The sequence below is a fragment of the Heptranchias perlo genome, chromosome 5, assembly GCF_035084215.1.
Source record: "Heptranchias perlo isolate sHepPer1 chromosome 5, sHepPer1.hap1, whole genome shotgun sequence".
Lineage (NCBI taxonomy): Eukaryota > Metazoa > Chordata > Chondrichthyes > Hexanchiformes > Hexanchidae > Heptranchias > Heptranchias perlo.
Genome location: NC_090329.1, coordinates 93,822,267 through 93,850,044, shown reverse-complemented (window position 1 = coordinate 93,850,044; position 27,778 = coordinate 93,822,267). Strand labels below are relative to the sequence as shown.

The window sequence follows — 27,778 nt, the reverse complement described above, 5'->3', positions numbered from 1 at the left end:
TTATTATTTTTTGGCGGGGGGGGGGGGGGGGGGGGGGGAGGGGGTTATTTAACATCAGATGTTGTAGCCTCAAAAGGATTGGAAACTGGAGCTCACGGCACCCTCGTCTATACCTATGGACTTTCTTGATCACTGCTCAAATAGTCTCTTTGTGCTTGAGACAGTATGTTACAGAATCTAACCATCAATTAGTGTATTAAATCTGCTTGTATATCTCACATTTTGGGCATTAACATTGTGACAACACAGTTAAACCTTCATATATCTTGGGATTAGATTTACCCAGTTGAATCATTGCAGGAATGAGCTTGAGACGCTGTTGGTACTTGCAGAAAGCTCTGCATCTCTTCCACCTGTTGGCGTCTACCCAAATGCATCTTATACCAGGATAACTAAATTAAACTACTGAGTATCCAGATCAGCTTTGGGACCTTGTGAATGTAATCCACCATAGCTATTACAGAAGTCATTTGACATGCTCCACGCAATAGATCTTGAGCTGCAACCTACTGGATATCCACATAGGAACATCCTGAGAAAGAAAATTCTCAGAATCTATTCTCAGGCAATGCAAAATAACAAATCAAGAACTTGGCATTAAGTTGGTCAAAGGATATTTTGAGAACTAGTGAATCGCCAATAGCTTTGCCCATGGAAAGTCAGGACAATACAAATTTCCCTCAAGGGTGCATTAGTGATGCTGTAGTTACAGACTTGGAGATCTGCAGCTTCTAGAGGTAATGAAGTTCCATCCAGTAGTAGAAGTGTGCAGATAAAGGTTTAACTGTGTTGTCACAATGTTAATGCCCAAAATGTGAGATATACAAGCAGATTCTGTAACATACTGTCTCAAGCACAAAGAGACTATTTGAGCAGTGATCAAGAAAGTTAATATTCTTTTTTGCTCTGCCATGGAAATATAATACAATTTTTAAAAAGCTCAAATTTAACTACTTGCTGTTCAAAAATAATTGTTAATTGTGTTTCAATTCAATACATTAGACCAAAGCACCACAGTGCAAGTACGTGAGCAATATAAGTTTGGAATAATACCAATTTCACATTGGCTTGTCGGTCCTCCAAACTGAATACTAAAATTAAAAGCTAAAATATGTGTATTATCCAAATGGATTCCCTAGAAATCGTCCAAGAATTACTAAAAGGAACGGATTTCTTCCCACCTCCAAAAAATGCAGCTGCTAATTGAAGCAAAATATTTAAAATGCATTAAACATCCAAGTGCAGTAGGTGGTGGATAGCATTTATATACAATTTTTTTTTAAAAACAGTGCACAGTAAGTGAAATTTTCATTACAGTTTGTTTGATGAATTACACTTTTACATGACTGTCTTGTTTAACTAAACAGGACTGAAGATCTAATCTCCAGTCTTTTCAGAATTTACAAGCACAATCTCAAGCTAAAAGACATACATTAATTAAAAAGAATGTTTGGTGCCAGCAAAGCATTAGCTCACGTACCAGGACTGAAACATTTCAACAATCTTCTATTTTGAAAGAAATAGAAACCCTTTAAAAAGTTACAGTAGCTTCATGAAGAATAGCAGAAAAACTAACAAAAACTCACATTTAAAATTTACAATGCCTTGAGTTAGCCTTCTTCCATAAAAGCAATTTATCTTCAGTGCATAACTCACAAATGGGAATTATTGTAAACATGCATCTCTGCTGTTACTTATGTCCATTTTGCTTGCACTATTGGTCCAATTCTTTTCCAGAGCACACAATAGTTAAGAACAGTTGCCAATATTTACATTTGGTGGTTGTAATATTTTACTAGTCTTCAAAATATTTGGTTTCTCAGGCTTCAGGTGTCGCCCAAACTGGAGGGGAAAGAAGAAAAAAAGTCACAAAACAAAGATTTTGAGGCAAAGATTTTAGTAAACTCAACTGCAAGTGCAACAATCAGCCTGCCTGCAGCATAAAGTTAACAATGTCTATTCCAAATGGATACTCTTAGATTACCCTTGTGTTGTGGATAGCATGTGTGGGTAACCTGCTCAATGTGGCAACTGCAGTATTCTAACAGTGCAATTTATTTAATTGTACCACTATACTTTCCGAAGACAGTTGAAGATTTGAGGATTCAACTCAAAGCGGGAAATAGCAACAAAAATAAAAATGGAGAAAGAGTACATAGTAAAGCATCATTCTACACTGTTTACTTGTACTATTTTCGAGTTAAACAAAGATACAATTCAGCAATTGAAAAAAGACAGGCATACGAAATGTACAAACCCTCAACTTTATAAGATGAGAATTCGTTTCCATGAAAGGTGAATCACATTTTAGGCCATCCCTAAAGTCATTCACTACACTCTCATGTAAATGTGGCCAGCCTATCAATAACATTAAACCTAAATGACTTAAAACAAACCATACTATTCTATAGTGTACATAAAGTTTGGGTTATTTTGACAATCCCTGGCCCAATCTTGCATACCTTCTGCTGTGCTAGTTTTAGCGTTTTCCCTTGCTCCACTGGCATCAATTACAGGCATGTCGGAATGCCTTCAAAGAAACTAACATACAAGTCAGGTTGAGAATAAGTACCTGTGTACTCAACCAGTGCCCACTTTTCCCACCTTGAGTGTCTCCCAATTGGATGTCAGTCTTACCGGAGTGCTGTTTCCCAATATGTCTGTAACTGACAACTGACCTCTGACGAGTAGCTTCTTAGTGCAAGGTGAGGCCAGAAATACAGATATTTCCTGCCAAGTGTTTAAGATACTCACTATCCTTCACCTCAATGCAGATTCAAGGACCATGAAATATAAAGACGTCTTATTCATAATTTTTCTTAATAAATAGACCAATACAATCCATTACATGCAGTGTCCATGAGACCAACGTCAATCATACTCGCGAACAAAGGACTCATCAAGGATGGTGAGCTGGTTTCTCTCCATCACTTACAGTACTCCCAGGTCAGACTATAGAGAGTTCCTAAAGTACAACGGTGTAGCCTGTACTTATAGGGTTAATTACTGGGTATAATATGAGCATGTTCTATGTACATGCTGTTGATACATAAACTCATTTAGTGGTTGTGTCAGCTATTATCATTCGTTTCGCATGCTCAGGAGTGACTTTAGGTTGTTTATTACACTCTGGATGTTCCCCATGCATGAGTGCTCGTTACTATTCTCTGTATAATAATCCCGTATCTCTTCCGCTATTTTTGGCAACAGGGACTTATTCTCTAGCCACCCTGGCATCCATTCAGTAATTGATATTCCATTCTCACACTCACCCCTGCTGTGCTTCAGTCTGGTACACCTGTGTGTGTGTTTTAACCTAACTTAACCCCTACATTAGCTCAACTACCTATATAATTTTATGTAATACTAGCTACCTTATTCTATTAAATAATCTATACATACCTATCCTTACACCAAGTAGAAATGTTTTATTTTTAAATACAAAATTTACTTAGATTCGGGAGCGCCTTATATTAAAAGTACTCCTCCTAGACTATTTAAATTAATTATGTTTACACTAGGATCCCCATACTTTCCAGGAAAGTCAAGATGACTTGGTAACAGACACTTCTTTCCCATTTTTTATTGACATTGTTGCAGGAGAATCCCCATACAGAAACAGGAATCAAATTAAACTATTGTAGAGCTCCTAAAGATGATTAAATTGTAATACAACTGCAGTATGAGCAAAAACAAGATGGGATGAACATTTCCATTTTAATGGTCAGTCAAATCTCTTCCTAAATTTGGAAATCTTACATAAAGTGCAAATTATAAATATATTGTGATCATTCTATAGAAAACACTTTCAAAACACCTATATAAATATTTTTTTTTAATTAAGTTTTCACAGGTAAAAAAACATAATAAGTTCAGATAACACTCAGGCATAGAAATTATTCCGCACAGAGCCCGTTTTTCAGGCGCTACTTGGACTAATAAGGCTCCAAATGGCGGGTAGGAAGTGTGCGCCTTTTACTTTTTTTAAAAAAGTATTTTGCTACAAATAATGACAGAAGAAACTTTGACTACCAAGCTAGGGAACTTAAATGGTTCGTTGCTTTACATAGATCAACATACCCTTGAAGTTTCTGGACTTGATAGAGGAGAAAATTCAAAGGACTCATTTTCCTTATCAGAAGAATCATTGATGTATCTGTGTGCAAACTTGCGTTTTAAAGCAGCGGCAATAAGTGCTGCTGGATCAGAAACGGTTGCTTTTATTGCTGATTTCTTCCCCATGGGTGTTCCTCCAGGTGACCTTTGAAAATAAGATAATAAGTTATTAAACAAAGCCAAATCCCCAAAAAGAGTGTTCCAGTCCCTTATGTTCAAAAAAGCAAAATTTACCTCTCTACTACTCTTAATTTGACATTGTGCATGTCCTTTAAGACATCCATCATGCTGAAGGGGTTTGAAGATTTTGCAGGTAGCGTTGGTTTGATGGTCACATGACTAGAATTTCTTTTCATGGCTTGGCATTCTCTGATGAAATCTCTAGCTGACACAGCATTGTTCTCAGTAGTTGACAGTAGTGGAGGTGGCAGTGGTGGAGGTGGAGGTAGAACAGTAGCAGCCATTGATGGATCACTCAAGGTACCAAGTGGTGTGGATGTTAATTTTGGAGGAGGAATGGAGGCAGTAGGAGTACCAGGAAGGGGCAAGCCATTTGATCCCAACTGAGTTAAATCTAGGAGCAGTTACAAAAATTATTTTAAATACTGAAATGCAATTCATAATGAAAGTGTAATAAGATTGTGATCAATCAGCCACTAAAACAATGAAAATGAAATGCAAAACATGCATAGTAGATAGCAAGGTGCTGTACAGATTTCTGAACTATAATGACCGCAACCAAATTTTATCATGTGTTCATTACTGAGATTGATGGGAACAATTCACTTTACACACAGCCATTTCCTATTTCTCTATGTGCTCAAAAATGAAAAACAGGCGAATGTGTGTTTTTCTCAAGCTGTTAACATAATTGCTGGAATGTGCAGCTTTGAAACATGCCATTTCTGAAAATGCTGTTTACTTAATGGGTTATTAGTTAAAAATAGGAATTTCACCTATATTTTACCCATTTCACAAAGAGAGATAGATTAGAATGGCCATTCAGCCCATTCAAGTTCATCCATTCAGAAGCTACAATCCTTCCTATCACAGCATTCAGCTATTTAAATGGTTCCAGAATTTTTCCCTTCCATTTCCCTAACTGAAAGTTTATTCCACATGTTGATCACTCACTGTGTGAAGCATTTCCTGACACCCATCTTAAATTTGCTTTTTATTAATTTGGACCTGTATCCTTAGAAACATAGAAACATAGAAAATAGGAGCAGGAGTAGGCTATTCGGCCCTTCAAGCCTGCTCCGCCGTTCAAGATGATCATGGCTGATCCTCTATCTTCATACCATATTCCCGCTCTCTCCCCATACCCCTTGATGTCTTTTGTGTCTAAAAATCTATCTAGCTCCTTCTTAAATATATGCAGTGACTTGGCCTCCACAGCCTTCCGTGGTAGAGAATTCCACAGGTTCACCAACCCGAGTGAAGAATTTTCTCCTCATCTCAGTCCTAAATGTCCTACCCCGTATCCTGAGACTGTGAACCCTCGAGCCAGAGGAAACATCCTCCCTGCATCCAGTCTGTCTAGTCCTGTCAGAATTTTATGTTTCAATGAGATCCCCTCTCATTCTTCTAAACTCGAGTGAATACAGGCCGAGTCGACCTAATCTCTCCTCATACGACAGTCCTGCCATCCCAGGAATCAGTCTGGTGAACCTTCGCTGCACTTCCTCTATGGCAAGTATATCCTTTCTTAGGTAAGGAGACCAAAACTGCACACAATACTCCAGGTGTGGTCTCACCAAGGCCCTGTATAACTTCAGTAAGACATCCCTGCTCCTATACTCAAATCCTCTTGCAATGAAGGCCAACAAAGCATTAGCCTTCCTAACTGCTTGCTGCACTTCTATGTTTGCTTTCAGTGACTGGTATACAAGGACACCAAGGTCCCTTTGTACATCAACATTCCCCAATCTATCACCATTTAAATAATACACTGCCTTTCTGTTTTTCCTTCCGAAGTGGATAACTTCACATTTATCCACATTATACTGCATTTGCCATGTATTTGCCCACTCACTCAACTTATCTAAATTGCCTTGAAGCCTCTTTGCATCCTCCTCACAACTCACGATCCCACCTAGTTTGTGTCGTCAGCAAACTTGGAAATATTACATTTGGTTCCCTCATCCAAATCATTGATTTATATTGTGAATAGCTGGGTCCCAAGCACTGATCCCTGCGGTACCCCACTAGTCACTGCCTGCCACCCCGAAAAAGATCCATTTTTTGCTACTCTCTGTTTCCTGTCTGTTAACCAATTTCAATCCATGCCAGTATATTACCACCAATCCCATGTGCTTTAATTTTGCACACTAACCTCTTATATGGGACTTTATCAAAGGTCTTCTGAAAATCCAAATAAACCACATCCACTGGTTCCCCCTTATCTATTCTACCAGTTACATACTCAATAAACTCCAGTAGGTTTGTCAAACATGATTCCCCTTTCATAAATCCATGTTGACTTTGTCTAATCCCGTTGACATTTTCTAAGTGTCCTGTTATCACATCCTTTATAATAGACTCTAGCATTTTCCCTACTACTGATGTTAGGCTAACCAGTCTGTAGTTCCCAGTTTTCTCTCTCCCTCCTTTTTTAAATAGTGGGGTTACATTTGCCACCCTCCAATCTGCAGGAACTGTTCCATAATCTATAGAATTTTGGAAGATGACAACCAATGCATCCACTATTTCCATGGCTACCTCTTTTAGTACTCTGGGATGCAGATTATCAGGTCCTGGGGATTTATCGGCTTTCAATCCCATTAATTTCTCCAGTACTATTTTTTTTACTAATACTAATTTCCTTTAATTCCTCCTTCTCACTAGTCCCTTGGTTCCCTAGCATTTCTGGGAAGTTATTTGTGTCCTCTTCCATGAAGACAGAACCAAAGTATTTGTTTAATTGCTCTGCCATTTCCCTGTTCCTCATTATAAATTCTCCCATTTCTGACTGTAAGGGACCTACATTTGTCTTCACTAATCTTTTTCTTTTTACATACTTGTAGAAGCTTTTACAGTCCACTTTTATGTTCCTTGCAAGTTTACTCTCATACTCTATCTTTCCCCTCTTAATCAATCTCTTGGTCCTTTTTTGCTGAATCCTAAACTGCTCCCAATCCTCAGGCTTGCTACTTTTTCTGGCAACTTTACATGACTCCTCCTTGGATCTAATACTATCCTTAATTTCTTTTGTTAGCCAAGGTTGGGCTGCATTTTCTTTTGTGTTTTTGCGCCAGAAAGGAATGTATAATTGTTGCAATTCATGCATTCGTTCCTTAAATATTAGCCATTGCCTATCCACCGTCATGCCTTTTAATAAAGCTTCCCAATCTATCATAGCCAACTCATACCTTCGTAGTTCCCTTTGTTTAGATTTAGGACCCTAGTTTCGGATTGGACTACTTCACTTTCCATCTTAATGAAGAATTCTATCATGTTATGGTCACTCTTCCCTAAAGGACCCCGCACAACAAGATTATTAATTAACCCCTTCTCATTGCACAATACCCAATCTAGGATAGCCTGTTCCCTGGTTGGCTCCTTGTCTTATTGTCACATTTGAATTTGAAGTAGTGCTCCAGAATTACTGTTTGTATATCATTTACTACTTTATGCACTTCTATGGGCTCTCCTCTTGGTCATCACCTTTCAAGGTTGAAAAGCCCAAGCTTCTGCAATCTGTCATCATGATCTGACACTAGCAATTAGTCTGGTGACTCTTCTCTGTACCATCTTGAAGACCCGAATGTCTCTTGTGTCTCAGTGACCAGATCTAGACACAGTTCTCAAGGTGCAGTCTGACCAAAGCATATCTCTTAAAAAAGCATGGGGGTAAATTGGATAACCCCCGAAAATGGACACAGGGGTCGCAGTACATGATTAACCCGCGCCCGTTCATAGCGATGCAGGCAGCACGTTAAATTTGTGCTGCCTGCTGTTTTAAATGATAGCGCTGGCTGCAGGCAGCAATCTGCACTGTTGATTGGCTGCACGCATCAGCAGGGGAGCAGATATTGCCAGTGACTCGTACTTCTTAAAGGCAGCCTGCACCTCTAAAAGGGGAGGAGCACTGTGGCTGCAAGAAGTGTTGGGAATCGTTTGTGAAGTGATTCAGTGCTCTAATACTTTGAAGAATGGCTGAACCTGGGAGAGAACGTGCACCAAGGTTCTCTGATAATGCATTGGAGGCCTTGGTGCAAGAGGTGGCAAGAAGGAGGAACATCCTGTATCCGCAAGGGGGCAGGCAGCCCTTCAGGCATATGCTGACGAGGTGGTAGCGGAGGAGGTCAATGCCAGGAGCATAGCTCCAAGAACATGGATGCAGTACAGGAAGAAGTTCAATGATTTAGCACGCGTTGTCAAGGTGAGTGAGTGAGTTCAATCTTCAAGTAGCATATCCTACCAACTGCACCACTAGCCTCATTCACTGCTCAATTCACTACACCTCCATCACCCACCTACCAATAATCTCTATCAATCAGTATTCAACCCTTCAATTCATATGGTTTACTTCACCCTCACACACTTAGCACTGTTGCAAGCCTCACACCCACAGCACTGTTGCAAGCCTCACACCCACAGTTCACACACAAGGACAGCTATTTAACCATGACAGGCACATCACCTAAACATCGTGCAGGACACTCACTGACGCACTTCTATCTTTCTACAGGAGAAGATGGTTCATAATAGGAGCAGCAACAAAGAGGTGGAGGAGGACAAGCGCGCCTACAAATTTTAACCCTCCTGGAGGAGAGTGCTGGCCATCATTGAAGCCGTGGCCTCTGGTGGTGCTGGAAGGATCGACAATGAGGGTCTCTGCATACTTAAGCCTTCTTCTCACTTGGCCCTCATCCCACAATCTTTTCTGACTCACAAGTTGCAAATAGTGTAAGCACATACTTCTTACTTTCTCCTCTGCCCTCACCACAACCCAACCCTTGTCCCTTTGTCATTTCAGATACCCAAGAACTGGAACCTTCCCAGTCAGAGGAGGCAGAGGAAGAAGACAGTGATGATGAAGAGACACCGTCACTCGATCTTACACTCGCAGCCACCAGCTCAGAGACTGACACTGCACGTAGTTTAGAGGCTAGGATAGAGGATAGATCTGCACGTGGTGAGACACCGGGCACAAGTGCATGAGCCAGGGCAGGGGAAAGGACATCGCAGGTGCCAGAGGGCGAGGTCGCACAATAGTTCGACTGCAGAGGATTCAGATGAGGACTTTGATGGGCCAGGCTACAGAAGGCAGCTGATGGGAGTACAAAACCAAATGCTTGCTGTACTGGAAAGCCTGCGCACAATGTCAAGGTGCATGAAGGAGTCTAGCTCCAACTTGGCACAGGGATTTGCGCAGAGCTTGGAGCCCATTCTTTCCAACGTGGAACGGGTGGTCACCTCCATCAGCACACATGTGGAACCCACCATGAAGCAGTGCCTGAGGATCAATGTCACAGCTTCCATTGCAGCACAAACAGCTTCCTTCGAAAGGTCCAGCAGCCTTCCACTACCCATGCTCCAGCTACTGGGAAAGAACCTCATAGGAGCACTAGGAAAGGTAAAGGCACGCGAAAGACAGGCACTAAGGGAATGCACATGGGTGAATAGTCTCATTTTGTATGCATTATTTCATGAGTTAATTTATAAATGTGGATTTGAATTTGCATTTGGTGGTGGTTTTTATTTCTGTGGTGAGCTGAGGAAGGAACCAATATGTAATCATAAAGAGGACAATTTGATGGTCACGTTTGAGAGGAAAGGTACGGAGTGTGGGACTGTTGGTGAATGTGGAGGTGTAGTTGAGGTTACTGGTATCGCTCATTAATCATCTGATCACATAGAACCCTGGCAGAAATGGCATGTCTACATTGTAGCCCTTCTTCCTCCTCCACAACCTTCTCCACTTCCTCCCTCTTCTAGCAGCTTGTCCTAATCCGCGTAGCCTCTCTTCATTCTCACAGTCATCAAATCCCAGAGGAAGCCCTACCAGGCCACAAATGTCTGGAAGCAACTTTATTCAGCACAATATTTTAAATAACACTAAAATTACTGCAAGACCAGCCGGACCACTCATTTAAACTTTAGCCAAGTATAGGAAATCTCCAAAAACGCATGCAATTCCACCAGCAGCCAGAAGAAATAATTCAGCAACTAACCTGTAAGTACTTCATGATCTCTTTAAATAGCGCTGGTGGGAGGCTCCTTCATGCCATTTAACGTCATGTTCAGCTGTCTGAGGTTAAGACAGGGCGTTGGCTAGAGTGTAGAGCTCCAAAGTAGCAGCAGTGCCTTCAAATCATCACTGCACACTGACTCGGGTCATATTCCGCCTATTCTGCATGCTGACAGCGGTCGTTAGGTGCATGCGCGCAAACGCCTTTACCAAGACGGCGTCCTGCGCACTAACAATCATAGAATGGTTACAGCACGGAAGAAGGCCATTTGGCTCATCGAGTCTGTGCCGGCACTATGCAAGAGCAATCCAGCTAGTCCCATTCCCCCGCCCTATCCCCATAGCCTTGCAAATTTTTTCCCTTCAAGTACTTATCCAATTCCCTTTTGAAAGTCATGATTGAATCTGCCTCCACCCCCACCTCAGGCAGTACATTCCAGATCACAACGACTCACTGTATAAGAAAGTTTTTTCTCATGTCACCTTTGGTTCTTTTGCCAATCACCTTAAATCCATGTCTTCTGGTTCTTAACCCCTCTGCCTATGGGAACAGTTTCTCTCTATCTGCTCTGTACAGACCCTTCATGATTTTGAATACCTCTATCAAATCTCCTCTCAACCTTCTCTACTCTAAGGAGAACGACCCCAGCTTCTCCAGTCTATCCACGTAACTGAAGTCCCTCATCCCTGGAATCATTCTAGTAAATCTCTTCTGCACCCTCTCTAAGGCCTTCACATCCTTCCTAAAGCGCAGTGCCCAGAACTGGACACAATACTCCAGATGTGGCCGAACCAGTGTTTTATAAAGGTTCATCATAACCTCCTTGCTTTTGTTCTCTATGCCTCTATTTATAAAGCCCAGGATCCCATATGCTTTCTCAACCTGCCCTGCCACCTTCAACGATTTGTACACATATACCCCCAGATCTCTCTGTTCCTGCACCCCTTTTAGAATTGTACTCTTTAGTTTAGATTGCCTCTGCTCATTCTTCCTACAAAATGTATCACTTCACACTTTTCTGCGTTGAATTTCATCTGCCATGTGTCCGCCCATTCCACCAGTCTATATCCTCTTGAAGTCTATCACTATCCTCCTCACTGTTCGCTACCCTTCCAAGTTTTGTGTCATCTGCAAATTTTGAAATTGTGCCCTGTACACCCAAGTCCAAGCTATTAATATATATGAAAAAAAGCAATGGTCCTAGTACCAACCCCTGAGGAACACGACTGTTTACCTCCCTCCAATCCGAAAGATAATCATTCACCATTACTCTCTGTTTCCTATTAGCCAATTTTGTATCCATGCTGCCACTGCCCCTTTTATTCCATGGGCTTCTACTTTGATGACAAGCCTATTATGCAGCACTTTATCAAATGCCTTTTGGAAGTCCATATACACCACATCAACCGCATTGCCCTCATCAACCCTCTCTGTTACCTCAATCAAGTTGGTTAAACACGATTTGCCTTTAACAAATCCGTGCTGGTTTTCCTTAATTAGTCCACACTTGTCCAAATGACTGTTAATTTTGTCCTAGATTATCGTTTCTAAAAGTTTCCCCACTACTGAGGTTGAACTGACTGGCCTGTAGCTGCTGGGTTTATCCTTACACTCTTTTTTGAACAAGGGTGTAACATTTGCAATTCTCCAGTCCTCTGGCACCACTCCCGTATCTAAGGACGATTGGAAGATTGTGGCAAGTACCTCCGCAATTTCCACTCTTACTTCCCTCAGCAGCCTAGGATGCATTCTATTTGGACCTGATGACTTATCTACTTTTAAGTACAGCTAGCCTTTCTAGTACCTCCTCTTTATCAATTTTTAGCCCATCCAGTATCTCAACTACCTCTTCACTTACTGTGACTTTGGCAGCTACTTCTTCCTTGGTAAAGACAGATGCAAAGTACTCATTTAGTACCTCAGCCATGCCCTCTGCCTCCATACGTAGATCTCCTTTTTGGTCCCTAATCAGTCCCACCTCTCCTCTTACTACCCGTTTACATGCCTAAAGAAGACTTTTGCATTCCCTTTTATGTTGGCCGACAGTCGATTCTCATACTCTCTCTTTGCCCCTCTTATTTCCTTTTTCGCCTCCCCTCTGTACTTTCTATATTCAGCCTGGTTCTCACTTGTATTATCAACCTGACATCTATCATATGCCCCTTTTTTCTGCTTCATCTTACTCTTTACCTCTTTTGTCATCCAGGGAGCTCTGGCTTTAGTTGCCCTACCTTTCTCCCTCGTGGGAATGTACCTAGACTGTACCCCAACCATCTCCTCTTTAAAGGCCGCCCATTGTTCAATTACAATTTTGCCTGCCAACCTTTGATTCCAATTTACCCGGGCCAGATCCATTCTCATCCCATTGAAATTGGCCCTCCTCCAATTGAGTATTTTTATTTTAGAGTGGTCCTCGTCCTTTTTCATAGCTAATCTAAACCTGATGGTACTATGATCGCTGTTCCCTATATGTTCCCCCACCAACACCTGCTCCACTTGGCCCACCTCATTTCCCAGCACCAGATCCAGCAATGCCTCCTTCCTCGTTGGGCCGGAAATGTACTGGTCAAGAAAGTTCTCCTCAACACACTTCAAAAATTCCTCCCCCTCTTTGCTCCTTACACTATTACTACCCCAGTCACTTCCCGTCGGAAGTGTGTGCGTGCGTGCGTCTCGGACCCCATTTTCGAGGCATAGTTGTCCGCCTAGCACCTAAAAAACTGGTGCTGTACCAACCAATTTCACCCCCATATCTCTTAAACAGATCTTTCACATTTCATCTACTACATACATAGAAAAATTCTTTGGATCTCTTTTGCTGCTATACACAATCCAACTTTGCATAGTCTGTTTACCTCTAATACTCAATTTAGTTATTGTCAACAAAAAATCTTTTGAGTGCTGGTCAACAGATTATATAACAATCATCAACAGAACTTACAGGGAGTACCCGGTCCTTGATCCCGCATTGTAATAATCATGGCAATTTGTGACCTCAGACGAGACAACTCATCTTCAAGTTGAGAGATTTTGTTCAAGGCATTTTCATTTGATGCACCAAGGTTCCAAGAATTATTCTTGCTTTTTAAATGATTTACAGAATCCACTGGCCTGCTATGTTCTTGCATCTGTTCAACTCTGACAGGACGCACTTCATTCCTTGAAAGTAAAGCAAACAGTTCAATCTTAACATTGCACAAAACAAATCAGATTTTTTAAATTTTCATTCCCAATTTTTCCATTTTCCTAATTTTATCTTGAACGGAACCCTCCAGGTATGAACCGGTCCATAGGCTCTATTAATACTACTCTGCGGTAAGCCAAGACTCTATTAACACTTTACTAAAAAGGATTATTGATTATGTGGCTATTTTCTGATGATATTGTTTGTGCAGTTGTTAAATTAATATATCAGAGACTATTGCACCAAATCAAACAGATACGAATTTTATATTCACTCCAGTTTTGTGTAGTTGGACCACACGTCAATCACTTAATGCTGTGGGTGGGGCCGAGTCCTTTTTTCAGAATGGTGCTGTTTATTTTAAAAGCATGCTTTCCAACAGCACAGAATTCAATTTTCTTTTCAATTTCATTTTTTAAATTGTCTATTATATGGATTTGCACAGGTAAAAATAAACTCTACAAATCCAAAAAACTGCCAAGACACTTAACTCTAATTAGTGACCACATATAGCTGATTGTTTGACTATTAACATCTCAAATGAAAACTACAGAAGGAAAAAAAAGTCAGCACAATGTGTGAATATACTAAAGCTTTGATGATTTTAAATGTTTGTTATATATACACGTTACTAAAGCTAGAGTACCCATACATACCTAAATCGAGTAAAAATTTCACCTTCATCATCAGCAATCCATGGTACATCAGCCAGAGATGGAACCATAGGATTATGGCCATATTTACATGAGCCAGGCGCACTTAGTCCTGCTAAAAGCTTTAGAAGGCAAAAAAGTCACATTTACAATACTGTAAATTAATCAATGTATAAACATTTACAAATAAGATGCACAAAGGTAACTAGAGATAGATTTCAAAAAAGGTCAATGAGTAACAAATACTAACTGGAACCAAATTACAGAGGATTTGACACAATCAAGAGCATGAAATTAAGCACTGATCTATCAAAGCACACTTCCTGGTGAGCTGTGTGAAGGCATATTCAGTCTTGGGTCTATAATTCAGTCAACTGCAAAGGACATTATTTTCTGGTTTACCTATTTGGATGCAGGAAACTACTGGTGCTGATTTCGTTCAAAAATTGTAAACTACAAAAAAAGTATTGAAAGTAAGACAAATTTTTGATCAGCAAGGGAGTCAAAGGATATGGGGAAAGGGCGGGAAAGTGGATTTGAGGTAAAAATCAGATCAGCCATGATCTCATTAAATGGCGGAGCAGGCTCGAGGGGCCAAATGGCCTACTCCTGCTCCCATCTCTTATGGTCTTATGGTCTATAAAAGTTCATAATGGTAACAAGTTTTTTTTTTAAATAGAAGGGTATTCATCCCCAAATCAAAGGCTCACAAACCTTAGATATTCTCCCCACTTTTATCTTTAAGGTCCTGCATCTCTACTACCAAAAGCAGGGTAAACCTTCAATTACCACTTTGCATTTATCCTTGAGTAGCAAGTGCCCAGTACAGTGTGGAGTTTAGTCTCAGCAGGAATTCAGCTTGAGATGCAATTGGCCTAAAACTATACTTAAAGGGTTAAATGAGTAAATCACTGAGTTGTTGTGGTTGTTTTAATTAAACTGCTTTCTCTTAAAAAAAAATTAACATGGTACAGCAGAGGAGGGTAACAGCCCAGTACCCTGATGTGCACAAAATACCGGTGGTGCTGGATATTTTGTGTCTCTAAGATGATTCCACATACAGGAAGCATTTCTGGCTGCTTGCGATCAAGCTCAAAGTTTCTGAGCTTAAAGAGCAACTGGGGACACTTGGTCACCTACAGGAGGCTGAACGGTTGCTGGAAAGCACATTCTAGGTGGTGGTCACCTTGCAAATTGCAGAGTGAATTAGTAAGGAAGGGAAGTGGGTGACCATCCATTGGGGTAGGAAGGAGACAGGAGTGAGTACAAGGATCCCATAAGTTTTGATTTGACAAACAGCTATTTAGCACCGAAGATGTGTTACAATGACCACAAGTCACAGGAGACCAACCACAACCAATGCCACACCTCCATGAGTAGGTGGCTGCCCAAGGGGCTGGGGAAGTAAAACTCAGAAATACAGTGCTTGATAATAAGGAATTCTATGGTCAGAGGAACAGACAGGTACTTTTGCAACCACAACCGAGAGACCAGGATGGTGTGCTGCGTCCCAGGTACCGGCTCGTAAAATTCAAAGAGGATAGGCGAACAACCAGAAATCATGGGTTCATGTTGGATTCAATGACATAGGAAGAAATAAAACTGAAGTTCTGCAAAGGGAGTTTCAGGAATTAGGAGATAGATTGAAGAGCAAAGCCTCAAAGGTCATAATGTCAAGAATACTCTTGGTGATCAATGTCCGCACTGGGAGAGTTGTTGTGCTGTGAAGGAGGGTTTAAAATAATGTGACAATGAGGAAGGAAAATAACAAGATGAGGAAAAGGGGCGAAAGATGTAGGAAATGCCAAAAAGTAAAGCAAGAAAGTAATAAAGCACACAAGAAAGTGGAGGGATTTAAAGGGTAAGATTGTTAATTAGCAAGAGGTAGGTTTGCATTATATGCAAATAAATGCACAATAAAATTGGTGATCTAGAGACACAAATTGCTATGGGTGGGTCTGATTAAAATAGCATTAGCAGAGACACAGCTTAGGTTTGGGCAGGACAGAGCTAAACATTCCTGGTTACAGAATATTCAGGAGGGATAAAGAAAAAAGGGTGGCAATATTAATCAAACATTCCACTACAACACTAGAATGGAAGGATGATATAGGAGATGGTGCAAAAACTAAAGTTATTTGATTAGAGTTACTCTATTGGAAGTTTATTAAAGAACGTTATTATTAACAGTGGAAAGGAGATAGAGAGAAAGGGATATGTAGACATATTAGAGAAAGGTGCAGAAATAATACGGCCATAATAATGGCTGATTTTAATTATCAAAAGATAAACAGGTAAACAAGTGGCAAAGAATTGGAAAGATTTATACAATGTGTCCAGGATTATATACTAGATCACTGTATTTTTAATCCAACAAAAAAAGGAGGCAGTAAAAAGCAAAATGCTACAGATGTTGGAAATCTGAAAGAAAAACATAAATTGTTGGAAATACACAGATCACTCAGCATCTGTGGAGAGAATATACACACATATATTTGAATACAGACAAATTCAGAGAGGAATCACGAGTAGAATGATGCAACAGATCATCTCAATCAAATAATGGACAGAAACATCAAGACATTAGAGAGACATGGGGGGGGTGGGGGGGGCGGTGAAATTCAACTTCAGTGGGGTGCAAAACAGGCCACCCATTATACACCTCACCTGATTTTCTTTTCCATTAACTTCAACTACTTCTGCCCAATTTGCACCCCTGCCGAAGTTGAACGTCACCTCCGAAGTGTATGTTAATAGCTAAGGAAGTGGGAGGCTAGCAAATGCCATGTCTGCGGGTATAGCAGTGCAGTGATTATGTTTTTGGCTAGTAATCCAGGGGTCTGGACAAATAATCCAGAGAAGGTGAGTTCAAATCTCACCATGGCTGTTTGAGAATTTGAATTCAGTTTTTAAAATCTGGAAATAAGAAGCTGGTATCAGTAAAAGTGACCATGAAGCTGTCAGATTGTTGTAAAAACACAGCTGGTTCACTAATGTCCTTTACGGAAGTAAACCTGCCGCCCTTACCCAGTCTGACATATACGTAACTCCAGTTCCACACCAACGTAATTGTCGCTTATCTGCCCTCTGAGGTGGCCTAGCAGACTACTCAGTCGTATCAAACTGCTTGCTCCAGTTCAAAAAGGCTCACCATCACCTTCTCAGGGCAACAAGGGATGGGCAATAAATGTTGGCCTTGCCAGCGATGCTCAAACCCCAAAATTGAATAAAAATAAATGGAAGACAGAAAACATGAAAAACCTGGGGGGTCTGATGTGGAAATAATTGAGAATATAGCTAAACTCTGAAGTTACACACGGTGCCTAGGAGAAAGGCGAGATTTTGGTCTAGATTTTGCTGCCAAAATAACAGCGAGTTTAATGGGGTATGCCATTATTAATGTGTAAATCATCTAGCAACTTGTGGCGAGGAAGAGATACCCAATGAATTACGAATTGCCACAAGTTGCTGGACGATTTGCTCCACTCCGTGTTAACCACGGGAAAACGGCAACTCGCCCTCAACCTCCCTGTCAGTTTCATGAAATTGTTGCATTTGCGCATTAATTACCAATTAAACTTGCCATAAAAAGTTAGGGCTAGTACTTAATAGCGTAAGTATTTTTTTAATGAGGAGATTTATGTTCCTGCAAAGCCAATCAACTTCTCTGGCCCAAAAAGGGAATAATTTAAATTGTAGAGTCTCATTCCTACAGGCAGTAAATTGTTGTTGGAGATTTTTAAAACTTAATATTTTACATTTCTAAATGTTCTTACTTTTCCTTTGTCTCTTTTTTTGCTCTCTCTCTCTCTTAATCCAATCTTTCGTTCCCTCTCTTTATTTCTCTTTCTGTACCTGATTTCACCCTATTTCCTTCTCTGTCGTTCCTGTTTCTTTCTCAATCCTTAAATCACATTGTTTAAGGAGATAGACTGCTGGTACAGTGTTTAACCAAGGTCCCAGATGCCCTGTTGCCCTTGGACTTCCAGCAACTTTCAGGGCCAAACGTTTTTGAGCTAAAGGGTGAGGAAAAAAGCCTAACTAACGGGGCACACCGCGAGATGCCCCACTCAAGCAAAATCTGGGCCAATGTTCTTGAAGTTTACATTGATCTTAGTTGTAACAGTATACAAGGCAATGTGAGAGAGGTCAGAGTGGGAATGGAAGAGGGTGGGGAGTTAAAGTGGCAAGCCACAGGCAGCTGAGGGGCGCAATTGCAGATAGAATGGAGGTATTTGGCAAAGTAGTCACCTAATCTGCATTTTGATTCCCCAGTGTAGAGGAGACCACACTGTGAGCAATGAATACAGTATACTAGATTAGATGAAGTACACGTAAATTGCTGTTCCACACGGAAGAAGTGTTTGGGATGTGAACGGGCAAGTGTTTCATCGCTTGCAGTATAGGGATGGTAGAAGGGTGAACCAGGGTGTCATGGAGGTAACGGTTCCTCTGGAGGGGCAGTGTACGATCTATTTGTATCATGTACTGGAGATGGTGGGAGATGATCTGGTGAATGCGGGTGGGGTGGAAGATGAGAACCCGGGTACTCTGTCATGGTGTAAGTGGAAGGGCAAGGGGTCAGGAAGCATAGGAAAGGAAATGGACCTGGTCAAGGTCCCGGTTACCCACGGTAGATGGAATTCCTCAATTGAGGAAAAATAAGGAAATTTCAGCAGCTCTGGTTATCAAATAAAATTCAACAGAGGTGGAGAAACAGAGAGAACAGGATGGAGTCTTTACAGGACGTAGGTGGGAAGAAGCATACACCAGGTAGCTGTGGGAGTTAATGGAATTGTATTGGATGTCAGTGGAAAGCCCATCACCAGCGACAAAGAGAATGAAGTCCAGAAGGGAAGGGAGGAGTCAGAGAGGGACCCTATGAAGGGGATGGATGGGTGGAAAGTGGAAGTGTTCCCGCCCCCTACCATTTTTACTTGTTTCAATTCAGGAATGGGAAGGCCGGCTGCCCAGAGGAGCAGGGGTTATATTCCAACACTGTCTCTATTGACAGCACTGTTTCAGCCAATGAGTTGGAGGCGAGGTGGGACTTATGGTAGGACTTACAGCAAACCAAGTCTATTTACTCAGCAAACAGGGTCTATACAAACTACAGCAAACAGAACTCATGATCGAAAGTCTCCCGATTAAAGCAGGATTATTTCTCCAGCAGTGGAGGATAGTTACATAATTTGTATTATGTGTGTAAAATCAATCTCAGTCACTTACAGCAGTGTGGGCTCCAGGTGTGATTGACGGGAGAATTACCCAATCATCTGCATTCTGGCCGGGACATGTGTTGTTACTATATGCAGCCTAATTTCAATGGCAAAGTCGCATCCCGATTAAGTCATTGGGATGCGCACGCCATTTCAACCGTAGGTACGATTCGCAGCAGCAAGTATCCTGGTCACAGGAGGCCCAGGCCCAGGAGGTGGCAGCCACCTGCTGCAAGAATTCCTATTCCCGCCAGCCAACCAAGCAGTGATTCCTGCCGGGTTCTGGTGGGAGTTTGAGCCTGGATATGGAAATGATGTCCGGGAGTTAAAATCTCTCCTGGCCGCAGCATGCGAGCTTGTCACTAGTCTCAAATTCCCCCCTCCCCCTCCCCTGTATGATACCCCGAGTTAAAATTGAGGCCATTGTGTCAGTTTCAGGTGCCCTATTTTAAGGAAGATGTCAACATCATGGAAAAGCTACATTAGAGATTTACTAGGATGCTACCAAGGATGAGATGGTTTATATATAAAAGACTAGGGAAACTGGAGCCTGTTTTACTAGAACATAGAAGGTCAAGAAGAGATTTGATTGAGGAGTTCAAAATTCTGAGGAGTTTTGATATGGTATATCAGGGAAAACTATTTCCACTAGTCAGTGAGTTGGTAACCAGACAGCATAAATTGAAAATCATTACCAAAAGAACAAAAGAAAAGGTTAGAGAATTTTAAAAATTATTTTCAGAGGATTGCAAGGACATGGAATGCCCCTGCAGTGGAAACAGAATCCATAATAACTTTTAAAAGGGACATGGATAAATATTTGAATAAGAAAAAAATTAAATGGCATGTGGCTAATGCAAGAAAATGGGATTAATGGACAGCTCTTTCAGATAGCTGACAGGATTAATGGGCCAAATGGCCTGCCTGTGCTGTAAAATTCTATGATTCTAGGTGGTGTACAATAGTTCAGCAAAGATGTATCCATTTGATTTTCCTTCTGACTCGAGATTCGGCCTTGTTCTTCACCTTGCATGGAACAGATCAGGAGTGCCCAAAAGTGGTCAGTTTTGAACTATTCCAGGTTTTTAACTTTTTGAACAACTACATATTTATAACTGATTTTCAAAAAATATTACTTTTTTTTAAACTGACCACAGACTGCACACTCTACATGTACAATCTTACTGAACAAAATTCATTGCAGAATTCAAGAATTTTTTTTTGTAATTACAAAATAAAGTTACATAAATCATTGAGAATCAATGAATCACAATATCCATGAAACTCAAATAAGAGGGCATCTCATTGGGTACCTTAAATATCAAACAAAGCTACAAATTCTACAAATGTTGTCATTTGCTTTAAAGCGCTCTCCAAACTAAGATTATGATTTTTTTCATACTTACCCTTTTGAAATTATTATTGCCTCGGTTTAAGATGCCAGGTACCAATTATTGACCATTCACGCCTGAGCCCTCTCCCACTGCACGTTTTAAGCTGCCTAGAGCAATTCAGTTCAACTTCTCACTCAGGCAGCAGAAAGAGGCAAATTAAGTGACTTGCCTTTTGATGATGTATAGGGGAGGTGAGAGTGGTAGAAGACAATATGTTACAGATCACAATAGATACAGCTGCAAGTTTCTCACATGCCCAAGTCTTAAGTTTTAAAATAATTACAAGACATTGGAAGACTGAGAGATTGGCAAGTCTGTCAACTTTTGGATACAAAAAAAATTATTGGGAATAAGTTTGAAATCTGAGAATTTATCATTTAAATCTGACACAAAATACTTTAAATATAGACTATTTTTAGCCAAATCGTTAACTTCATTTTCTCTGACCTGAAAGCAGGCTCTGGGCCAATGATTTAATGGAAGAGTTGATCCTATTCTTCGAACAAGACTACGAGACTGTCCGTATGGTTTGCTTTGCCATAGTGGTATGAGCTGTTTAAAAAAAAACACAAACACACATAAGAAATAGGAGCAGGAGTAGGCCATAAGGCCCCTCGAGCCTGCTCTGCCATTCAATAAGATCATGGCTGATCTTCTACCTCAACTCCACTTTCCCGCTCCATCCCCATATCCCTTGACTCCCTTAGTTGCATTGTTGCACAATATTTTTGTTTTAACAGCAAAACATAAAAAGTACTGCAAAGTTTAAGAGCAGTGATATTTCCTTTTAGCAAAAAAAGTATTTTTCTTCAAACTGCCCGTTTCAAAATTATAATAATAATGACACTATTTTAAAGACAGATTTATAACTGGACACCACAAAGCAATATACAATAGACAGCACAAATATCTATTGCTTTCACTCATAACTAACAATATTTCAGTCCACTATAACACTTGCATACTGCTCTGCGGATACAGTACTGAATTTAATCACATTTAATCATAAGGATCGCTTTAGGATAAAATTCTACAAAGGAGGAAAAGAGTCATTTGTACACAGAATTCCAGGTTCGAGGATTTCTTGACATTCACCTGAGGAAGGAGGAAGCCTCCGAAAGATTGTGAATTTTAAAATAAAATTGTTGGACTATAACTTGGTGTTGTAAAATTGTTTACAAATATACATTCAGACTTAAACGGAGTGATCAAGTCACTTCTTTACATTGACAGCACAAATATCTATTGCTTTCACTCATAACTAACAATATTTCAGTCCACTATAACACTTGCATACTGCTCTGCGGATACAGTACTGAATTTTAGGTGTGCAGCTTTAATGAGAAGTTGTGTATTTCATACTGTAAAATACAAATGAATAAGAGAGGAAAATGCCAACTGTTTTGACAAGGGTTAAAAAATAACTCTTATAATCAAGAGATAGCACAAGATCTTTGTGAACTTACCAAGTCAGATGGTATTCCAAAGTACTCTAGTAGCTCACAAATAAAATTTAGTAGGCGAGACATGAGATGATTTAGAGTAGTCACCACAGCATAAGAACAGTGCTCTGTTCACATTTAATCATAAGGATCGCTTTAGGATAAAATTCTACAAAGGAGGAAAAGAGTCATTTGTACACAGAATTCCAGGTGACAACCAAATTGGTGCAAGTCAACTGTGACAATAATTACCTGATTTTGAAAGTCACGTGCTAATGTTTGGAAGAACTCACTTCCAAACTTGCCTCTTCAAGAGTTTTAAGCTCTATCTAAACCTTTTTGACCACACTTGAGCCATACTCAAATTTCACCTGAAACTTGCAGATCTGGGATCAAAGAACTCGCAAGCACCATCCATCATATTATAACAACTTAAACCCCATCATCACACTATTAAAATAAAAGCATTGAAATACTGTACATCATTATTTTTGTACATGTTCATACACAATGAGATGCTACACATCATTATAATGCCACTTGGCAAGACTTACACAGCAGCAAGTGTATAACTTAAAAGAGGAAGGGTAATCTAAGGGTCATATTTTTTATTCAAAGTGCGTCCCCATTTTATAGAAGAAAATAATGGAATTTTTAAACATGTTAATTTTATCGCTACCATGAAAACCCCGAGTCAGGTCTCCCCTTTCTGTTTGGCTGTTCCAGTGACATCAATTACAGGATCACCCTGGAGGACCCTATTGCAAACAGCAGAGAGTAGAACTTCAAACTAGCCTGACAGAGATGCTCTTCGATCTTTGTTCCCTTTTAAGATGAAATTAAGATGAAAAAGCTTTACTTTGCCTATATAACAGTTAGCTGCATGAAGTAAATAATACTAGTGGGTCTCCATCACATACGGTAAGTTGGGCCATGTGGTTTCTCGCACCCATCTCTGTTGCTGTTACAGTTGCTGTTTCTCTCTCTCTCTCTCTCTCTCTCTCTTTCTGCCTCTCACTTTTTTTTCTATTTCTCTCTTCCCTAATTCTGTTTGCTTCATTATCTATCAACTTCTGCTTCTCTCTCTTTTTCTTCTTCTTTCCTTTCAGGTGCGTGGTTTAGCATAGCGTGACAGGGAAAGGAGCCGCCGAGGGCTACAAGCTGCAACTGAGGTGCGGGTTGTGGGAAAATGTAGCCAGCAGGACCTCAACTGCTCTTTTAACATCTCCTCCCTATCACTTAGTTTTCCACCCTGCCCTAACTTGGAACACATTTCTTACCCCTTCGCCCTGTCACTACCCCCTCGCATCACCACCCCTACTACTTCCCTTTTGATCATTGTATCCTCCCCTCCCCTTGAGCCACTGTCACTCACCTTATTTCTCCATTCACTCCTACTCGCTCCCGCAAAGGCAGATGATGAAAGGCCAAAGGCACCCTCATCTTCAACCTGTTTCTCTATCCGTCTCTCTCTCTCTCTGTCTGTCTGTCTGACAGGTATCAGTAATTAGAATGCTTACATTTTTATGTCTGTTTACTTTAAAATTCAACTTTTTTGAAAAATTAAATCAAATCACGATAAGGAAAGACACTGTCTTCCTCGCTCTTAAATGCACTTTATGTAGTTTATGCAACACAAAACACATTACAACAGGTGTAATCAGTTGTCATTTTTTCTCTCACATATATCCTCTCTGTTTAAAAAAACACTCAATATAAGCTTTACCTGAATAAAGCTTCTTAAATTTGTCTGCTAGCTTTTCTTCAAATAATTAAAAATAACAACAGAGCATAAACTGCTAGAAGCTGCACAAAAATATTCGGGTTCAACAGTCTAAATGATACTGATACAGGTTCTAGGAAATTGGGTACACTGCACATGCTCAGGCTGCACAATCTGCATTCAACTAATAGAGTCACAGGTCTAGGCAAAAATATCAAGGCTGAGGCCCTCAAGTAAATACTTTACTGAAGTTATTAAAAGACGATCCAGTGGAAAAATGTAATCATGTTATTTTGAAATGTAATTTTTTTAGAATTTTAAAATTTGCTTAAAGCCTTATTTTGGACGTTAAAAATTTCAGTTACTGAAAAAAATGGTAGGCATTTATTTTAGTAAACATGTTGAGTGATTAGTGAGGAAAGGATAATAGAGCATCACATGGTGGTGTTACAGGGAGTCATGCAGGAGGTCATCAATTAGCATTGGAACACCCACCTGCTGGCATTACAGGGAAACACGACACAAGTGCAACATGTAAGTGTAACAAGTGTGTTATATTGGAATTCCCATAGGAAATGTTTACGTAATAGGGTGTGCACGACTCATGTAAGAATTTTAACATATTATAGATGTAAAACACTTTGGGATCACATGAGTGACATGATAAAGAGCTATACAAGTTTATGTTTTCCTTTCAGTAGACTGGTATTATAATACTTAGTGTCCTCAAGTAAAAAAGTAGCCCATAAACAACTGATTTGGTTAGTTTTAGTCTTTCTAACACCTTTTCACAAGTTGAGATCACAAAACCTCTGTATATTATCACATTCTTACCTTCTTTTTAAAAAATAAATCCTTTCACAGATTATTAAATAAAGCTTTATTTTTGTACTATTACTTAACATGAGTGACCCAAAACCTTTTCCCCTGTTGTGATCTCCACCCATCATTCTTTGTCGTTCCTATAAAAGGTCATGTCTGGCTAGTTTTCACTTCTTTTCGGCTTTTGAAAAAAATGTTTTCTGTTCATTTAACCCATTAACTCCTGTAACAAACAGTTTGTGGGCTCTTGCTGTGTGCAAATTAGCTGCTGTGTTTCCTACATGACAACACTTCAAAAGTAGTACATTAGCTGTAAAGCACTTTGGGATGCCCTGAGGTCATGAGAGGAGCTATAAAAATACATAGAATCATAGAAAGGTTTCAGCATGGAAGGAGGCCATTCGGCCCATCGAGTCTGCGCCTGCTGTATGCAAGAGCAATCCAGCGAGTCCCACTCCCCTGCCTTTCCCCGTAGCCCTGCAAATTTTTTCCTTTCAAGCCCTTTTGAAGGCCATGATTGAATCTGCCTCCACCACCCCCTCAGGCAGTGCATTCCAGATCCTAACCACTTGCTGTGTAAAAAAGTTTTCCTCATGTCACCTTTGGTTCTTTTGCCAATCACCTTAAATCTATGTCCTCTGGTTCTTGACCCTTCTGCCAATGGGAACAGTTTCTCTCTATCTACTCTGTCAAGGCTCTTCACGATTTTGAATACCTCGATCAAATCTCCTCGCAACCATCTCTGTTCCAAGGAGAACAACCCCAGCTTCTCCAGTCTATCCACGTAACTAAAGTCCCTCATCCCTGGAATCATTCCAGTAAATCTATTCTCTACCCTTTCTAAGGTCTTCACATCTTTCCTGAAGTGCAGTGCCCAGAACTGGACACAATACTCCAGTTGTGACCGAACCAGTGTTTTATAAAGGTTCATCATGACTTCCATACTTTTGTACTCTGTACCTCTATTTATAAAGCCCAAGATCCCGTATGCTTTTTTAAACCGCTTTCTCAACCTGCCCTGCCACCTTCAACGATTTGTACACATAAACCCCCAGATTTCTCTGTTCCTGTACCCCTTTTAGAGTTGTGCCCTCTAGTTTATATTGCCTCTCCTCGTTCTTCCTGCCAAAATGTATCTCTTCGCATTTTTCTGCGTTAAATTTCATCTGCCACGTGTCTGCCTATATCCTCTTGAAGTCTATAACTATCCTCCTCACTGTTTACTACCCTTCCAAGTTTTGTGTCATCTGCAAATTTGGAAATTGTGCCCTGTACACAAGACCAAGTGATTAATATATATCAACAAAAGCAGTGGTCCCAGCGCTGACCACGAGGGAACACCATTGTACAACTCCCTCTGGTCCGAAAAACAACCGTTCACCACTAATCTCTGTTTCCTGTCACTTAGCCAATTCCGTATCCATGTTGCTACTGCTCCCTTTATTCCATGGGCCACAATCTTGGTGATAATCCTACCATGCGGCACTTTATCAAATGCCTTTTGAAAGTCCATATACACCACATAACTGCATTGCCCTCATCTACCCTCTCTGTTACCTCACCACTGAGGTTAAATTGACTGGCCTATAGTTGCTAGGTTTATCCTTACACCCTTTTTTGATCAAGGGTGCAAGATTTGAAATTGTCTAGTCCTCTGGCACCACCCTCGTATCTACGGATGTTTGGACGATTATGGCAGTACCTCCGCAATTTGCACCCGTACTTCCCTCAGCAACCTAGGATGCATCCCATCCAGACCAGGTGATTTATCTACTTTAAGGACAGCTAGCCTTTCAAGTGCCTCTTCTTTATCAATTTTTAGCCCATCCAATATCTCAACTATATTGTCTTTTCTTTCTTCTTTATATAAAAGATTAATAAGGCTTCAGTTAGAGTACTGTTTGTAGTAGTGAGTTCGTCCTTGTATTCTATAGGAAGGGATATTAAGGCTTTAAGAGAGGCTACAACATAGATTTAGTAGGATGCTGCCTGGAATGAGGAAATACAAAGACTTGAAAAATTGGGTCTTTTTCATTGGAACAATGGAGGCTACAGGACAACTCAATGGAAATGTTTAAAATAATGAATGGATGGGTCAAGACAAATAGAAGAAAAAAGATTTACATTTATATAAGCACTTTTCACAACTCAAAGCGTTTTACAGCCAATGAAGTACTTTTGAAGTGTAGTCGCTGTTCTAATGTAGAAAACGCGGCAGCTAATTTGCACACAGCAAGGTCCTACAAACAGCAATGTGATAATGACCAGATAATCTGTTTAAGTCATGTTGGTTGAGGGATAAATATTGGCCAGGACACCGGGGAGAACTCCTCTGCTCTTCTTCAAAATAATGCCATGGGATCTTTTATGGCCACCTGAGAGGGCACACACAGGGCCTCAGTTCAACGTCTCATCTGCAAGACGGAACCTCCAACAGTGCAGCCCTCCCTCAGTACTGCACTGGAGTGTCAACCTGGATTACAGGCGAGTTCCTGGGGTGAGACTTGAACCCACAACTTTCTGACTCAGAGGAGAGAATGATACCACTGAGCCACGGCTGACAGTTTCCAGTTGTTGAGGGGTCAACAACATGGGGCTTATAGATATAAGATTGAATGTAAGAGATTTAGAACAGAGGACGGGAGAAGAGTCCGTGAGGTTGTGGAATTTATGTCAACATTCAAGATGACCTGTTCCCATGTGTAAATCAGGAAGTAGCATTCAGGGGACATCAAGCTCCAGCTTTAAAAGCCTTCAGAAACAGCAGGAACAAACTAATTAACAGTACCACAGATAAGACAAGCGACCTTAACAGTACGGTGCTGCATTTCAGCAAAGAACGATAGACATAAGACCTTCATCACCTTCACTCACACTCACCTCCACCTTAAAGCTGCTTCCTCGAACAAAAATTCAAATTTCGGGCGAGTAACCGAAAAATAGGCCGACCTTTCAGTAAAGCTTCACATGATTGGTCACATTGAGTTGCTGTCTGAAGATGTCCAATGAGGGGACGTGTTCCGTCAGG

General features: G+C 40.6%; 1 protein-coding gene across 1 annotated transcript; it reads right to left on the bottom strand.

Annotated features, from left to right (window-relative positions):
* Positions 1 to 1,254: 1,254 nt before the first annotated feature.
* Positions 1,255 to 27,706, bottom strand: mtfr2 (mitochondrial fission regulator 2). The gene is made up of 8 exons (XM_067984814.1): positions 27,631 to 27,706; positions 22,230 to 22,374; positions 21,211 to 21,315; positions 14,154 to 14,272; positions 13,255 to 13,472; positions 4,351 to 4,690; positions 4,081 to 4,261; positions 1,255 to 1,842 (listed from the first exon to the last, which is right to left on the bottom strand). Exons 2-8 carry the CDS (start codon positions 22,290 to 22,292, stop codon positions 1,750 to 1,752), a joined length of 1,119 nt encoding a protein of 372 aa, XP_067840915.1. The 5' UTR covers positions 22,293 to 22,374; positions 27,631 to 27,706; the 3' UTR covers positions 1,255 to 1,749.
* Positions 27,707 to 27,778: the final 72 nt, after the last annotated feature.

What these genes read in the sequence shown, in the direction of transcription:
- mtfr2 (XM_067984814.1), bottom strand. Translation starts at nt 22,292, where the DNA reads ATGTCTCGCCTACTAAATTTTATTTGTGAGCTACTAGAGTACTTTGGA. An exon ending in GAAATTTTTACTCGATTTAG is followed by an intron (nt 13,473 to 14,153) that starts GTATGTATGGGT and finishes TTTACTTTCAAG; the next exon opens with GAATGAAGTGCGTCCTGTCA. An exon ending in TCAAGGACCGGGTACTCCCT is followed by an intron (nt 4,691 to 13,254) that starts GTAAGTTCTGTT and finishes AACTGCTCCTAG; the next exon opens with ATTTAACTCAGTTGGGATCA.